At 39.1% G+C, this 16,830-nt stretch overlaps 1 protein-coding gene across 8 annotated transcripts in view; it reads right to left on the bottom strand.

Moving 5' to 3' along the window:
- The window catches only part of CBFA2T2 (CBFA2/RUNX1 partner transcriptional co-repressor 2), a 166,439-nt gene that overhangs the window by 112,892 nt on the left and 36,717 nt on the right, over positions 1-16,830 (bottom strand). For 2 of the 8 annotated variants that reach the window (XM_074212157.1, XM_074212156.1), the window contains exon 1: positions 8,032-16,667. The exons of 5 other annotated variants lie outside the window; for them this stretch is intronic. In XM_074212157.1, coding sequence (XP_074068258.1) covers positions 8,032-8,086 — 55 coding nt within the window. In that variant the 5' untranslated portion in view covers positions 8,087-16,667. Of the gene's footprint in view, positions 1-8,031; positions 16,668-16,830 lie in introns of those variants that run through there. One more of the 8 variants, XM_074212164.1, reaches the window with a different exon arrangement.

Here is a 16,830-nt window from a genome sequence, read left to right on the forward strand (position 1 = left end):
TTTACATGTAATTGGAGAAAATATAAACTATTAAAAATTTAAAAAAAAGAAGACCCATGTGTAAAATCCCAGCTCTGCTAAGCATGACCTATGTGACCCAGAGCAAGGATCATAACATTTTTGAGTCCCAATTTACTCATCTATATAAAAAGGGAATTGGTCTTCTGGATAATAATTTGGAATGATCAAGAAAGTCTCCCAAGGCTGATTCTACCTTTTGATTCAACAGATCTATTATTGTAGAGCAAAATACCTCCTATGAGATCAAAAGAAAGAAAGGTCAGTCAATAAGCACCTACAATGTACCAGGCACTCCACTAGGCAGCACCCACCATATGTGCCAAACAATCTGCTAGGCAGGATTCACTATGTTTAGGTACCTTCTAGGCAGCACCTACTATGTGCACCAGACATTCCACTAGGCAGCACCTACTATGCATCAGGCACCCTGCTAGGTGTTAAAAATAAAAAGAAAAGTAAAAGATAATCTGTGCCCCCTAATAATCTAATGGTTAAGACAAATGAAAATAACTATGTACAAATGAACTCTTTACTAGATAAGCACAGGAAGAAGGCACTGGAATTAAAGTCCCCTATATACACACTAGACTCTTTAGCAGTCTATGCTAGCAAAAAATTGCATTTGAAGTGGGTAACAAATGACAGAACAAATTGCAGGTTATGAATGGAATGTAATAATATACACCAGATCAACTCGGGAACACTTACATGAACTGATGCAAAGTCAGTAATAGCCAATACACAACATAATCACAGAATGTAATAATGTAAAAAATAACAATAAACAGAAACAACACAAACAGGTAGGCAAATGCAGATTAATCACAATGAACAGGGGTAACTAAGTGGCACAGTGAATAGAGCACTTGGAGTCAGGAGGATCTGGGTTCAAATCCGACCTCAGACACTTAATGAGTACCTAGCTGTGTGACCTTGGGCAAGTCACTTAACCTCACTGCCTTGCCAAAAAAAAATCTCAATTAAATCCCCCTCTTAACACAACAAACATGTCAGGCTTGGTTGCTTTTTTTGGTCAGTATGCTAAACTGTGTTTTGTTTTCATTTTTTTGTTATAAGAGATGGTTCAATGGTGATGTGGTGGGAGGAAAAATAGAAGCAAAGAACTGAGAAGTAAAAGAAAAAAGACATCACTTTTAAAAAAGAAAGAAGAAATTAAAATTATGGAGTTGGATTAAATAATCCAAAGGGATTTATTTCAACTCTAAATCCAAGATCTTATGATCCTGACTTTTCCAAAGAAGCAACTGAATATGATTTCTGGAAAAGGTCACTGCTCAAGATGGCTTAGGAATGCCCCCAGAAACACTATTGTTCTATTAGAAACCAGGAGGGATGGGAATTCAGGGAAGCATGGAAGGACTTTCATGAACTGATGCTGAGTGAGATGAGCAAAACCAGAAACTTTGTACACCCTGATGGTGGTGTGGGGGTGATGATCAACCCTGATGGACTTGCTTATTCCATCAGTGCAACAATCAGGGACAATTTTGGGCTATCTTCGAAGGAGACCACCATCTGTATCCAGAGAAAGAATAGTGGAGTCTAAACAAAGACCAAAGACTATTACCCTTAATTTAGGGGGAAAAAAACCTGTTATCTTATTATATAATTTTGCTATCTCTTCTACTTCATTTTTCTTCCTTAAGGATAATTTCTCTCTCATCACATCCAACTTAGATCAATGTATAACATGGAAACAATGTAAAGACTAACAGACTGCCTTCTGTGGGGGGTGGGGGGAGGGAAGCAAGATTAGGGGAAAAATTGTAAAACTCAAAATAAATAAAAAATAAAAAAATGCCTCCAGATCCATTTGAAAATGATATAAAATAAAAAGTCAGAGAATGGAAGAGGACTTCCTGTAGCACTGGGAGCTAATTTCATGGCACTTTTCAGCTGGTTATGTCCAAGTCTGAATAAGCATTTTTATAGGCAGCAACACCTTTTCTGATCTCTAGTAAATTTGGGGGAATTTAACATCCATAAACATCATCACATACAAATTAGCCCACAGGCAGATGGGGAAACAATATTTTCCAAGTGAAAAAAGCCTATGGGGGCAGGCAAAAAATAGAAATGATGCATTAAGTTCACTGTAATCCCTAACAGCAGAAAAAAACACTGACAGACATGAATGACTGTTCTGGGCAAAATAAATATGCAGATTTTTCTCAGTTATCCAGTTAGTTAATCAGAAAACAAATATCTTCATTGGTCAAAGCCTTTTCTTGCCCCATATTTTATGATATCAAGAATCTTCCAAAGAAATGTGTTTAGCAATGATAACTCCTGGTGAAGCACTTTATTGCAACACAACTCCATTAGACAATACATTCAGAAGAGGGAAAAAAGGACTCCAAAAATGTTAAAGAGTTAGAAGGGACCTTAAAGATTATTTTAGTCCAACTCTCATTTTAAAGAAGACACTGAGCTAAAGAGAGGGAAGAGAGTTGTTCACAGAATAAAACTGTGGCTATAATACAGTTATAGCACATCCTTTCCCACTACACAAAGAAAAAGGAGGAACAAAATTCTAGTTGTTGTTAGTAGAGCCAGGTGACTTATCCTACAGGATAAGACAAACATCTTTATGTTCTCTGGAAGCTGTAACGTAGTCAATGGAGAATGGAAAGATGCAAAAGAAAAATTTTTAAATACAATGAAAAGTTTTCATTGTAATTGATTGGGGAGATATTTTCCCTCCATTGTGGCTATCTTTCAGATTTTATAATGCAAGCCAGTGGGGCTTAAAATCAGTTTGCACTTTACAGATGTTCCCTGTTCAGCCAATTCTGCAAAAATGAATTCTCTTGAGCATGCACACCAGTACAGAATTTTCTACATGTATAAAATAATATTCCATAAAGCTGGCCTTTTTTCCTGCCTTTTGACATGGCATGATGCAAACAAAATGCATCAAAATTAGATGGGAGCTTAGGAGTTGCAACACCCTCACATTTGATAGCCAGGGAAACAATTCCAGAGGGGAGACTGTTCATAGATAACTTTTTACTTTTCATTTTTAAAACAAATTGGTAATGGAAGTAAAAATTCAACCAATTATTTGCACCTACTGTTGGTTATGCCTAAATGGAAAGAAACTTTCTATTTCCATTTTTTCCAGTGTCATCTGTCACCTCTATCTCTATTCATCTCTACAGTAGGTCTCTCTGAACATGTTTCCTCCCTGAAGGAGTTCTGATAAACCACAAGAGTTGCTATTCCTTGGACTTCCAGAGCCTGTCAAAAGAAGCATATCTTATCATGGCAGAGGTTGTAATCAAGCTTTACCCCAAGCAGAATCAGTCTCTTCCTCCTCTTTTTTTTTTTAAGGTTTTTGCAAGGCAAATGGGGTTAAGTGGCTTGCCCAAGGCCACACAGCTAGGTAATTATTAAGTGTTTGAGACCAGATTTGAACCCAGGTACTCATGACTCCAGAGCCGGTGCTTTATCCACTACTCTACCTAGCCGCCCCCCTCCTCTCATTTCTAGGCTTTGGCAAGGAAGACAAATTTTTATTATCCTCTTAATTTGCTTTTATTATTTCCTATACAAGACAGTTCAGAAAGTTTTGGCCAAGTTTTGAGCTTATTTTGGGCAAATCCCTTTCCACATTCTAGGTCTCAGTTTTCCCATCTGCAAAATGGAAGAGTGGAAGATGGAAGAGCAGGGCAGGAAGGGCTATATTTATGTGTATAATAAATGATCTCTAAGAAGCTTTCCATCTCTGGTATTTTAGAATTACAGTATAAGAAGACTCTTAGTTATTGATACCCACAAGATCTATGAGTGAATCCATTAAAGCCAAAGGGAGTTTTACTCATAAATACATTCTCTCTTGGAGTGACTAGTTAACAGCCCTCTTGGTGGGAAGAAAATGCAGCTTCATTATCAGTGAACAATTAGGAAACCACCACAGTATGCTGGCCTCACACAAAAGACAGAATCACTGCAGTACATTTAACAAACACACTCCTACATCAAAACACTCATTATTTAAATTGGCACACGGTGGATTATGTTAACAGATTTATTTATCGACTAAGTCTAATCATATTTCCTCACTTGGCATCAATACGGTATTTATTATTTAAGTTTGTTTCAACATGAGATAATTATTCAAAAGTTTTCCATATTTGATTTTTCTTACTACAGACTTTGAGATGGAAATTAAATATCCTGAACTGCCAAACTAGATTTTATAAGGAGAAAACAAAAAAAACTTGGGATCACTTCAGGGCCCTCACTTTTGAGTCCATTTTGTGACCCAGAGATTTCACATTTCATTATCACCTTGGAGACTGGAAAGAATAGTTTCATAAAAGCAGCTCTCCTAGCAAGGAAACTCAGAAAGGAATGAGCCAGCATTCTGGGTCATGGCAATTCTGGCTGTAGATAAAGGGTATGACACATGATGTCATACAGCATATCACTGAGTTGATTTGGCTTTACTTTTTCATTACAAGAAAGGCTCATTTGGTGGTAGAAATGGAAAGTTTATCTAGATATGAATACAACGTAAAAAGAAGAGAAAAACATTCATACCTTTTCTTAAAAACTAGTCATGAGATTCTAGTTTATTCTCATCTGCTTTGCTATTTGCCCTTGATTCAAAGAGGGCAAGTGGGGAGAAAGGGAAGAGGATCTGAGAGGAGCAACCTTTCCAATAAAGGTTATTTCCTGAAGTCGAAACCTGCTAATTCAGACTAAAAAATGAGACTGTCCTAGATGTCATGGAGCATATAAACCAAACTCCCAAATGAGAGGTCCCTTCCAGTTCTGACATTCTAAATACTATGGATCTTTCTAGCTCTAACCTCTGATTTATCATCTAAACATTTTCCATACTGCATTGGCAGAAGACATCAGATTCTGAAGTGAAAACCCTCTTGGGTCAAGCTCAGTATTTCTGTTCCTTCTTTTGCTTCTGAAATGTCAACATGTTTTCCTTTTTAGTACCCCCAGCCTCTCACATCTCTTCCTAAACTCCAGGCCCAAAGAAAGGTATTCCTTTAGTTCATCCCCATGTTTCTAGTGGCTCTCAGGTTGAGGGCCCTAGAACCTCTCTAGGATTTTTCCTTCAGTAACTGAGGTCCTATAAGGACCACCCTGGCATAAAGGTCAACATCCAGAAAGAAAAATATTCAACTTGCTTGGGAGTAAAGCCCTAGACTGTAAAATGAGGGTGGGGGTGGGGTAAGGGAACTCTTTGGTCTCCTTCCAATCAGAGTCCTGGGATTCTAATACTGGAATATTTATTAAGGATACTTTATGTGCCTGTATGCAAGACACTGTATTAGATGCTAGGGAGGCAAATTTAGAAATGAAAAACTGACCCTTGCCCTTAAGGAGAGGATTCCAATTGGAATCCTCTCCTTTGCCCCCATTTCTTTCTTCTGTCAAAGCCTTGATTGGCGCTACATCTTCTAATTGTTCTCAGATTTCCAGTCTTCCTTTCTCTCTTCCACCCTCCAGTCTATCCTGTGAACCATAGCTTTCAGGTATAGATTTCATCTATTTAAAGCTATCTTATACTAGAATCTTCTTATGGTTCAATCCAATGGAATTTAACCTTCACTTCACCCCCACCCCCATCACCTCCCATTTTTCTCTACCTTCAGGCTAAAGCCCATACCCCTCAGCATGGCAACTCCAGGTACTCCATAATGTAATTTATGTTCCCTTTTACTTTTTATCCCTAAATTCAGATAAACCTTTACATTTAATTCCTCTTTCTCTGGTACCTTGTTGATGATTTAAGGCAGAACTGTAAATACACACACACACACACAAACACAGAATATTTAAGTCATTTGCTCATGATGTCCCAACCCACACATCCCTCTAGCTCCATGCCTGATATCTTATATTTTTTCTTTAAAAAAAAATTGTGAACTTTCCAAAGGTCAAATAATCCAAAATTTCCAGGGAATCTGGGAATCTTATGAATTTGGATGGATACTCCATGGGGTAAAGAGCAATTTTTCCATTGTCTTCCATTTAGTGTGATTCTTGTCACTCATTTCTTGTCTCTTCCATAGAGAATCCACTCTTTGTACTGCAAGCCCTTTTTTTGCCTCATAATATTCCAAGACCTACAGGGCAGCTCTTTGGGGGAGGTGTTTCTCCTTTACTCTAGCTTCTTGACCAAAAGTTTCTCCTTCTTTTCCTGCAATAAAAGCCACCAGGGGACCTCCGAAGTGGGAACTGATCTACTCCCATTCCTTGTCTTTAACCTGTGAGTTATATCTTACAGGCGTTTTTGTTTGTTTTTGTTGTTGTTGAAGTCCTGCAAGAGTCCAATTGCAAAGTTCCTGATTCTGTCCCTAGGGAAAACATGTGAGCCCCCACCCCACCTGCTCTGGCCCCGAATTCCAACAAGGGAGCCCAGTCTCACCTGGTCAGGAACAAAGCACAAACAGTCATACTGTATTTTTGGCAGATTTCACCCAGATCATACACTTGGATTATTTGTAATAAAACCACTGATTCCTCTTTCTCTGGTACATTGTTCAAGTTCTCTCTTCACTTACAACAATCTTATTGTAGGTCATATGTAGGCTGTAGATTTATTATTAGCAAGCTTTCCCCCTCTCCATTTTACATACAAGGAAACTGAAGGTTAGAGAGGCTTGAGTGACTTGCCCAGGGTTGTAGACAGCTAGTGTCAACTGCCAAAATATGAACCCAGGTTGACTGATCCCAGGGTTCTGATCTTAAAACCATTCCATCCTGCCTAGATAATATTCACTGAATATTTATTGAAGGTGTCACTAGTGACAGCAAAGATAAAAAACACACAGACTTCTGCCCATATGGGGCTCATTGTCTACTAAAGAAATAAGGCATAGACAAAAAGCACTATAATACAGGGAAAATGTGATATGGGCCTAGAAAAAGAACAATGTAGAAGGCCACATAGGACTTGGGCAAAGCATTTCACCTTTTGAAGCCTCAATTTCCTAATTTATAAAATAAGGAAACCTGACCAGATGATCATAAAAGGTCTTTTCCCATAATTCCACATGTTTATTTAATAGGATTTTGGCAGGGAGATAGGAACCTATCTAAGGAAAGGCATGAAGGTAGAAAAGTTGGGGAAGTAGCTAGGATTTGTTCAGTCAAGCTGAGGGCACAGGTTTCCCCATTATCAACTCAAATTTCTTTAGTACTTGACAGTTTACAAAACACTTTGGTTTAACTAAACATTTCCCAACTACCCTCTGAGGTTTGTAGGACAAAAATTATTATGTTCATTACACAGATAGAGAGCTAAGACTCAAACCCAAATCTGCTGACACCAAGTCTGAGGCTCTTTAGACTAAACATTATTACTATACAATGACATACTTTCCTGATACCATTCATCATTACCCTAAAACTACCAAGAGGCCAAGATCTGAGGGGTCTGCACCTGGCTCCCTGCTCAAACTATACCTGAGAACTGGGTCACCAGTTTGAAACCCCAGGAACTACTTAGTAGAGTAATGAGAACAACTTAAAGAGATGATCCTCGTGCTCCTGGCCAATAGCAGGGCACCCAGCCCCCAACACATGCACCCATACTGGAGTCTCTGAACCAGCTCCTCCCAACAGAGGCCCAGTCAGTAGAGTCAATTTTCCAAAATGTGTCAACAACACTAATAATTTCTCAGTTATTATTTTCTCATTATTCTTGTCACTCCTACACCAACATCTCAGTCACCATTTATTTCCCAATCCTCTTTCTTCTTCTCCAAGTCATCATCAACTACTTAGGGTCAAAGGATCCTAGGAACAAAGATGAAAGGAGCTTCAGAAATCATCTAAACCAATACCCTCATTTGACAGGTGAGGAAACAGGGCTTCAGGATCCCAAGACTTATCCAAGGTCACACAGTGAAGTAAATAGTGAAATAGAAAATCAAGGCCAGACTGATACCAGATCTGGCAACCATTCCTCTTGATCACCTTTGATCTTATCTAGACCGATTCTGATCCTCCACTTACCTTTTTCGCAGCTAACTCTTTCAGGCTGGAATGTCTGACTCCACATCAAAGGCATCCTGCTTCATTAGATTTTGTTAAACTGTAAGTTTCTGGCTGGCAAAGAATATGGTGAGTAAAGCATTATGTTTAGAAAAACCAACCCTGATCACAAGGGACTGGGCTACTTCCCACATTCCCTCGTACAGCTTCAGTGGCCACTCTGCTGCTCTGTTTATACCTATTCCCTCTCTACCCAACAGGCACCGACAACCAAACTCTTCTGAAGGGCTCTGACCTAACAAGGAGTAAAGAAACTTTTGAAACAAGGCTGCTACAGAAAGAGGGAGGGGGTGGGGGCTAAGTTTTTCTCTCTGCTCCGAGGATCCAGACTATTCCCATCCAGCTGTCTGCGCTCACTTGTCTAAGGGCCAACCACATGGAAACACTCAACCTCAAACTGAGTCTGGAACCATTTCTCAGGGTCACGAGAGTCAAAAAGCTGACAGAGAGCCATGGTGGCAATAAATGGTTTTAGTCCCACCAGGTCAAATTTGCTGCAAGACCTTACCAGTTGGATTGGTGATAAACTATGGTTTAAGGCTGAGCTGTAAACACAGAACAGCTAATATACAGCTTGGTCATAAATTGTACTTTTCCCCCAAACAAACTTTATTCAAGCTGGGCAATAAATTACTACCATTTTCATCACACTATTCTTTTACAAATGATTTTCCATCATCCTTGAAAATAACCTAGCTGCCAATCAACAATACTGCCTGGAGTTATACCATCAAAGCAAAGGAAATAATGTATATAAAGTGCTTTCTTTGAAACTAGATAGTAGCATGTAAATTTTAACCATAGATCTGTTTGAGGGCCTAGTTTCTAAAGAACCAGCACTAAGGACGGCACTGTGGGCAATGCAAATGTTGGATGAGCCTCATTTTAATAATAACTCGCACAACAAAGATCTGGGGGTCTTTGTGGACTTCAAGCTCCAGGAGTCAACAGTATCCCACACCATATCCAGGGTAAGGGAAGAAACCCTCTTGTTTTAATTTGAATGCAATACTGTGTCTACTTCTGCTACTTTCACCACAACTTAAGGAGGTATTGATAACTTGAGGCAAGCCCTGAGGAAAATGATCAAGATAGAAATCAGACTCAAAACTATCCATAGAAATATTTTCTGAAAGTGTTGGGGATGTCTAGCCTGAAAATTAGACTTGGGAAGGGGCACATAAATGCAGTCTTCCAATATCTGAAAGTCTGTCATACATAAAAGTAAAGTAGGCACCTTCTTAGACTCAGAGGGCAAGAACAGAACCAATGGAAGCGGAGGCAAGGCAAATTAAAGTTCAATATATGTAAAAAAATCTCTCAATACACTAAAAAAAACTAGAATGGACTGTTATAAGGTAATGAACTGTCCATAACTGGAAGTGTTTAAATAGATGCCTGATGACTGCCTGTTAGGGACATTAAAGAAGGGATTTCTGAACCATATCAAGGTTAGATTAGATAGCTGCTAAGATATCATCACGGTTCTGAAATGGGACTTAAAGGGAAGATGTGTTCAGAAGATGAGTTTGGAGGGAATAAAGGGGCAAAGAAGGGCATGGAAACAGTTAACAGATGATTCCCATGATTACTTTATTGACCCAAAGTAACTATTTATGGTCTGTCCCCTAAGCCTGGGAGCATCTGAGAATTCAAACAAGTCAGACTACTCAGGGGAGCTCAGGTTCCCTTCCAGGACTGAAGTCTGTAACTCTGAATTCTTTTGGCAGACTGACTTATTCCAATGAAATCCACAACAAAAAAAACTGTGTGCCTAAGAATGACCCTATCCCTTCACAGGGCCATTGGGAAACAAACTGTTAAATACTTTTCATATGCTTCTGGTTGGCCTTTACATGACACTTCTAATTGGTTGTTGCTGTTGTTTTTCAATTATTTTTCAGTCTTTTCTGACTCTCTTTGCGAACCCCATTTGGGGTTTTCCTGGCAAAGATAATGGAGTAGATTGTCATTTCCTTCTCTAGCTCATTTTACAGATGAGGAAACCAAGGCAAAAAGGGTGGAGTGATTTGCCCAGGTTGCCCAGATAGTAAGTGTAGTCTATGGGCCAGATCTGAATTGAATTCAGGCACTCTATCCACTTTGCCACCTAGCCACCCCACTTTCTAGTTAGAATGCCAAACGCTAATTAAAACAATGCTTTCCCAAAGTTGATAAAGAATTGTTCATTATTATTATTATTTATTATTATAAAAAGATTATAAGTTCATAGCAGGGGAAGATGCTACTAGGGTCACTTAATCTAAACCTTTCATTGTACAATTGAAAAGAGGTTAAGAAATTATACAATATCTTATACAAGGGTTTGGGGCAAGACTGAAACTCATAACTTCATGTCAGACAGCAGGGTCTGATAATCTAGCACCTTTCACAGTCATCAGTCAACATTTGTTACAGTGCATTAAGGTTTACAAAGTACTTGCCTTATAAGAGATCAGTGAGAGAGCCAGGGCAAAGTTCTTTTGGGGGGCAGATCTGTGATTTCATCAGGACAATGCTCTCCCAGTGGGGAAACTCCCTCTACCCAAGCAGATCTGCAATTATTCTACAACTCCGAGCCTCTGAGAGTGGTATGGAGCAACTGAGAGGTCAAGAGATTTCATCAGAATCACTCAGCCAGCATGAGTCTGAAGTAGAATTTCAACTCTGGCTATCTTGACTTTTGAGACTAGATTTCTATTTTTCCATTCCTTCCCCTCCCCCAATGGCATGCTAATTTCCTAATCAAGTCTTATTGATCCCATTTTACAAAAGTGGAAATTGCCTCACCTAGCCCATATGAACAAGGAAGAGAGTCAGTATTCAAACCTATGTCTTTTGATTCTGAGTCTGGCACTCTTTCCAATATCACACACTCTTTTAATTCACTTGGAAAGACTTTCAGTGAAACTGGAATGGGTCTCTCTCTGAGATAGGAAGCTTACTTCCCTGGTCGTGTTTAAGCAAAAGTTGGAATACCAGCTCTCAGAGATGTTGACATCTTTCTTCCAAAAGATGAGGTAGAAGCTCAGATGCTACTTAATAGTCTTATCCCTCATTTTGGAAATGAGGAAACCAAAGTCTAGGAAGATATGATTTATTCAATGTTTCCCAAGTATGCTTCACCTCCAGAATAGGTAGTCCTGAAAAATGGGGCAAGAAACAAACTTCTATAAAGCACATCCATGAAAATCATATGTCTCAGCAGGATATGACCTTAGTTCACTAGTTAAAAGAATATTTGGGAGTTCAGAGGAGAAAGGAACCTTCTGGTCAATTGGACAAACATTTATCAAATGTCTACCCTATATGCATCAGGAGCTGAAAAATAGGCCCTGTAAATACAGATGTTTATACTCTACTGGATTCTCCCCTAGGATTTCTGAAATTTAAAGAGCAGTAACTAGAGGCCCAGATTTGTGAATTAACTTAACCCAAAGTCAAGGAGGTAGTAAGTAGCAGAGCTGGGATTTGAACATCCCATCAGCTCTAAACCTCCATCCTCCTTCCCTGACATCCCATTGCCTTTTTTTTTCCTAACCCAGGACAAGAATCCCAGCTAGTCTCCCTGACCAGTTGGCTTCTGTTTACTCATTCTACCATCACACTGGAAATCTGGCTCCTGAGTCAATTCCAGTACAGAAGAGACAAGTGGGGCAACCCAAGGAGTATCCAGCAACTGGCTCAAAACACAAGAGGGGAACAGGAGACAAGAGATATCCCAAGTGTGGAAGCACTTGGGCTTTGCTCCCACCTGTGATGTCCTTGCATGGCCCTATGCATGATTCCCTTTTCTGGCCCTCAGTGGGCCTTAACATGAAAAATGAGAGAATTGGCTTGATGCTCTTGCAAAGATGTGCTATGAACTTCAAAAGACAACGAAAAAAGGAAATTAAACCCTTGGCTCCTGGATTTTATTATTATTAGGCTTAATATTGAAACATTCATTGTTTGAGTTTTTCCAAAACTGTATTTTTTAAATAGCTAAGGGGCAGGTCAGAGAAGGGATGGGAGGGGAGGGGAGAGAAGACTATGGTCAAGTCTTGTTTTTACCTGCCTTTGAACTTTTCTTTCTTTTTTTTTTTTTTTTAAACTTGATCTTTACCAGGGTCCTTTGTTGTCAACTGGTCCACTGGATCATTAGCCTTGTAACAAATGGTGGTTTGAGGATAAAAGACAGACCTTTGGAGCAGGCAGTGGCATTCCAAACTCGAGACTCTTGGCTCCACAATGTCTGATTTCAAAGAACTGCTGGGAGCTATTAGTTTAGTTCGCCCACCCAAGCATGCAGAACTCCAAGGGCTCCCTTCCTACCACTCCCATATGCCTTCCATCCCTGCTCACACACAGAGTCATGGGGATGCTGTGCTCACATTCAGCCCCAGAAGGGCTCAGGGCCAGTGTAACCACAGAGTATGGGGGGGGGGACTGATTGGGGGGGGGTGGAATCCTAGGAAGAGAGAACAGGAAGGGAATGCTTTCAAAATTGGAGTTACAACAGATCAGGGGGAAAAAATCTGAAGGAGTAATCCTACAAAAATGCCTTTAAAAAATCCCCAAACACATGAGGATGAGAATATATGGTCACAATATGCCTGTTACACTCCAGCCAAACTGGACTTCCTAAATATGCTTTCTTCCCCATCTCTGTTTTTGTTCACACCTTCTTTTGTGAATAGTTCTTTTCTACAGCCACACCCCCCACCCCAGGCTCTTGTTAGAGCCAATGGTCTGTGTTCAAATCTTGATTCTTCTACTTAATACTTATGAGATCTTGGGCAAATCAATTCATTTTTCACTCATCTGTACAATGAAGAGTTTGGACTTAGTAACTTAGAAGAACTCTTTCATTTCTAAATCTTTGACCCATCTGTGAAAATCTTATTCATTTTACAAGATTGAGGACTACCTTCAGTGGGAAGCCTTGCCTAAATCCCACTTCAGCTGGAGATAATCTATTCCCTCTTTGAGACTTTCACAACACTTGTCTGTACCTCCTATGACACTTATCACTTATTTTCATATGTGTTGGTAATATCAGTCAATCTAATTCCTCAAGGAATTGGGATCACAGTGTAAGAGTCAATATGATACAATGGTGACAGCAATGGCTTTGAAGTAATGATAGACGTGAGTTCAGATGCTACCTTCCTTGTCTGTGAGACCCTGGATAAGTCTGGAGATAGTAGTACTTATAGTCCCCCCCCCCCCCACAGAATTATGAAGATCAAATTGGATAATGTGTATATAGCTTTTAATCATCATTATTACTATTAACCGATTTCTTATTATTATCATCATCATTATTATTATTATCATTAACTGATAACAATTGTAGAAATTTAAGATTTGGAAAAGTGATTATATAGGCCAATCCATAGTGGAAAGAAATTCCTACTGGAACATAGCCCACAGGGAGTTATCCCACCTCTGTCTGAAGACGGCCAGTGAGAAAGAGCCCCCTACCTCTGGAAGCGGCCTAGTCCACTTTCAAATAGCTTTCATTGTTGGGAGGCTTTCTTGACTTTAAGCCTAAATATTCCTCTGTAGCTTCCACCTGCTGCCTATGCTTCTGCCCCCTGGGCCACATGGAACAAGTCTAATCCAATATATCCTACACAGTCTTCCATTCCCCAGCTGGCTATACGCCTTTGGATTTTCCATCATTTTCCTGCGCAGGTACCTTCCCTGTCCACCCCCCACCCCCAACCCCTTCAGTTTCCTTGTGTATGTCTTCCCCCTTTAATAGAAAAGACTATCTCTTTTTGAATTCGTATCCCCAGCACTTAATACAGTTTTTAACATATAGTAGGCCCATAAGAAATATTTACTGACTGTCTGAAAATCAGTATGTTTACCATATTCTAGGCACTACAAATATAAGTAGAAAGAAAGACAGTCCTTTCCCTCAAGGAGCTTACATACTTATAATACTTCTAATAATATCTTTCAAGTTTTTGAAAGACATGTCTCCCTTGAGTTCTCTTTTCCAATCTAAATATCCCCAGTTCATTTCCTCATGTGACATGAATTTAAGATCTTAATTTTCAAACAGTAAAAAAAACGAAGGAAAAAATCTATCTTGAATATGAATTTCATTAATAGAGAGAACAGAAATGCTGGGGAAATGTGATCATTGCTTTCATTATATCTAAATTTTGAGAAAGCAGCTTTGAAAAAGGAAGGTCAGGTAGGATACCATGGCCTAAAGTTCTATAGAGTAGGTCAACCCTGGAGGAATAGGAAACTGCTCAAGACTGAAATTCTAAAGATTCAAATGCAAACCATCCCACCAAGGAGGAAAAAACAGGAGTAATCTGAAGAGACACAACTACAATTGGATAGACAGGGAACTAATGAACCCTCTTGCATTTTTTAAAGACAGATACAAAAGATTTCAGGAATAAGGGCAAGGAACTGAGGAAGAATATAGCAATATAGTATGGGGTCTATAAAAATAGGGTCAAGAATCCTGAAGGGTTGTAAGAGATAAGGATGGAAAAGAAGGGTTAAGGCAAACAAAAAAGTGTGTGTGTGTGTGTGTGTGTGTGTGTGTGTGTGAGAGAGAGAGAGAGAGAGAGAGAGAGAGAGAGAGAGAGAGAGAGTTGGGATGATTCCATCTGACATCAGAGAAGGCGGAACTACTAAAATTTTCTATCATATCTATTTTCTCTTCTAAGAAAATCAGTTAAAAAGGTTTAATAAGCTAAAAACTGCACTGATACTTCTGAGACCCCAGTATGTATATTTCTCTTTGCTCACAGGAACCTCTAAAATCAGACTTTGGTTTAATCCAAGTAGTTGCTATCCTATGAGAAACTGAGGCGAGAAAATCTATCAATCATTGCAAGTATTCACTTGTAACAGATATAGAAACATAAAAATAGAAACCTCCACACCCATTCCTCAAATAAGCATTCTCTCACTTTTCTTTTTCCCAGAATAATACAGACACAGGTAAACAATGCATATGTATGTGAAATTCTGGAATTATCTAACCAAAAGTAAGCTGCTGTTAATCTGCAGCATTTTCTCCACTAACTACCCTGGTCCATTTACAGATCAAACTTGAGATTCTGGAATTGTGTTCTAAACAAACTTAGCTATGCAAAGAGAAGAGGAGAAGGGAGAGAGTCATCAAAAGGAAAAGAACAGAAAACACCCTCACCAAGGGCAGACTGTGCTCAATTTGGAATTGTGTTCTATCTATAGTATCATATTTGTGACTTGTTTCTAACTCAGATTACACTGTCCCCCAGAAACCATGGTATAAAGGTGGTTTTAATCTCCAGTCCAGTTCATTAAAATATATAAAAAATATACATTCACAAACAAAAAAAAAATACCTACAAACAATAAAATGCCAAAAACTCATATTATAATGAATAGTAGCAATCTTAGTCCTGAAATGAAATAGAACAAAATTAGGAAAATTTATTACTCATGAATGCTGATGGTAAAAGGAAAAATTGGTTTTTATTATTACAATTAGGATAATAAAGGGACAGATGGAGACTTCTGTACAAGTTGTGAAGGGTATTTCTAGATACTTTCAGAGGTTAATGACCTCTGGCTGCTCTTCATTACTTCTAATTTCACTTCCAAGTTTATGGCTTTTCCTTGATATAGATACTTTAAAACAGGTCAACCGTGATAAGAATCATGGTTTGGCTCACAAATCAATAGGAGAGAAGACTAAAGAAAGCAACAAAAAGATTTCCCTGTACTGGGCAAGGGAAGAAAAGGGAAAGAAGTTAAAGAATTTGTAAGCACATATGAAAATGATTCTCTGAATAAAGATTAACAGGACTAGAAGTATAAAAACAGCAAATGAAGAAAATCATGAATACATTTTTTAGCTGAGAGAAAGGAGGAGGTAGGTCCATGCTGGCCACTGGGTGGCACAATCTGCCTAAGAAGGTCTTATTGGGGCAGAAAATTGGCTCTCTTCCCAAAATAGGGCATGGAATCCTCCTTTGGCAAAAGTAAGAGGTAGAATGGGAGGCTGACAGGGACAGGGAAACGAGTTTCACATGGGGCACTTAATGGTCATGTCCCTGGCTCCACACTCAAGTTTCAAGTTCAGGTTGGAACTAAAGATGTAGCCTAATCCTTAGTGAGAGTTTGAATTACTGACACCACCCTTCTGGGAAAGGCTAGAAAGAATCCCATAATCTTTGGGTTCAGATAAAGGGGAAACTAATGGATACTCTAAACCAGTAATCTAATGATGTCAGTTTGGAGGAAGGGAGGAGAAGGAAGAGAATCAAGAAACAGGGAGTTCAATAAGGCATCTGCAGTATAGAAGAATTTAAAATCAAGAAGACTCAAATTCCACTGCCATTTAATCTGTGTCCACAGGAAAGTTGTTTCCTTTTCTATAAGCCTCAGTTTCTTCATCTGTAAAATGTGCCCATCTTACTGTTTTGTAACTGATTCTTTAAGGTCCAGCACGAATGCCTTTTCTATGAAGCCTTAAGTGGTTCCTCTCCTCTGAACTCATACTATATTTTTTTTCATTTTTGTTTTTTAGATTTTTCAAGGCAATGGGGTTAAGTGGCTTGCCCAAGGCCACAAGGCTGGGTAATTATTAAGTGTCCAAGGCCACATTTGAACTCAGGTACTCCTGACTCCAAGGCCAGTGCTCTATCCACTGCGCCACCTAGCCGCCCCTCATACTATATTTTGTAAACTTATACTCCATCACAGTAATCTACATTGTGATGTCCTCATTTTCAGTGTCTTACAGAACTTTACTCT

Source organism: Macrotis lagotis, chromosome 1 (genome assembly GCF_037893015.1).
Source record: "Macrotis lagotis isolate mMagLag1 chromosome 1, bilby.v1.9.chrom.fasta, whole genome shotgun sequence".
NCBI classification, from domain to species: domain Eukaryota; kingdom Metazoa; phylum Chordata; class Mammalia; order Peramelemorphia; family Peramelidae; genus Macrotis; species Macrotis lagotis.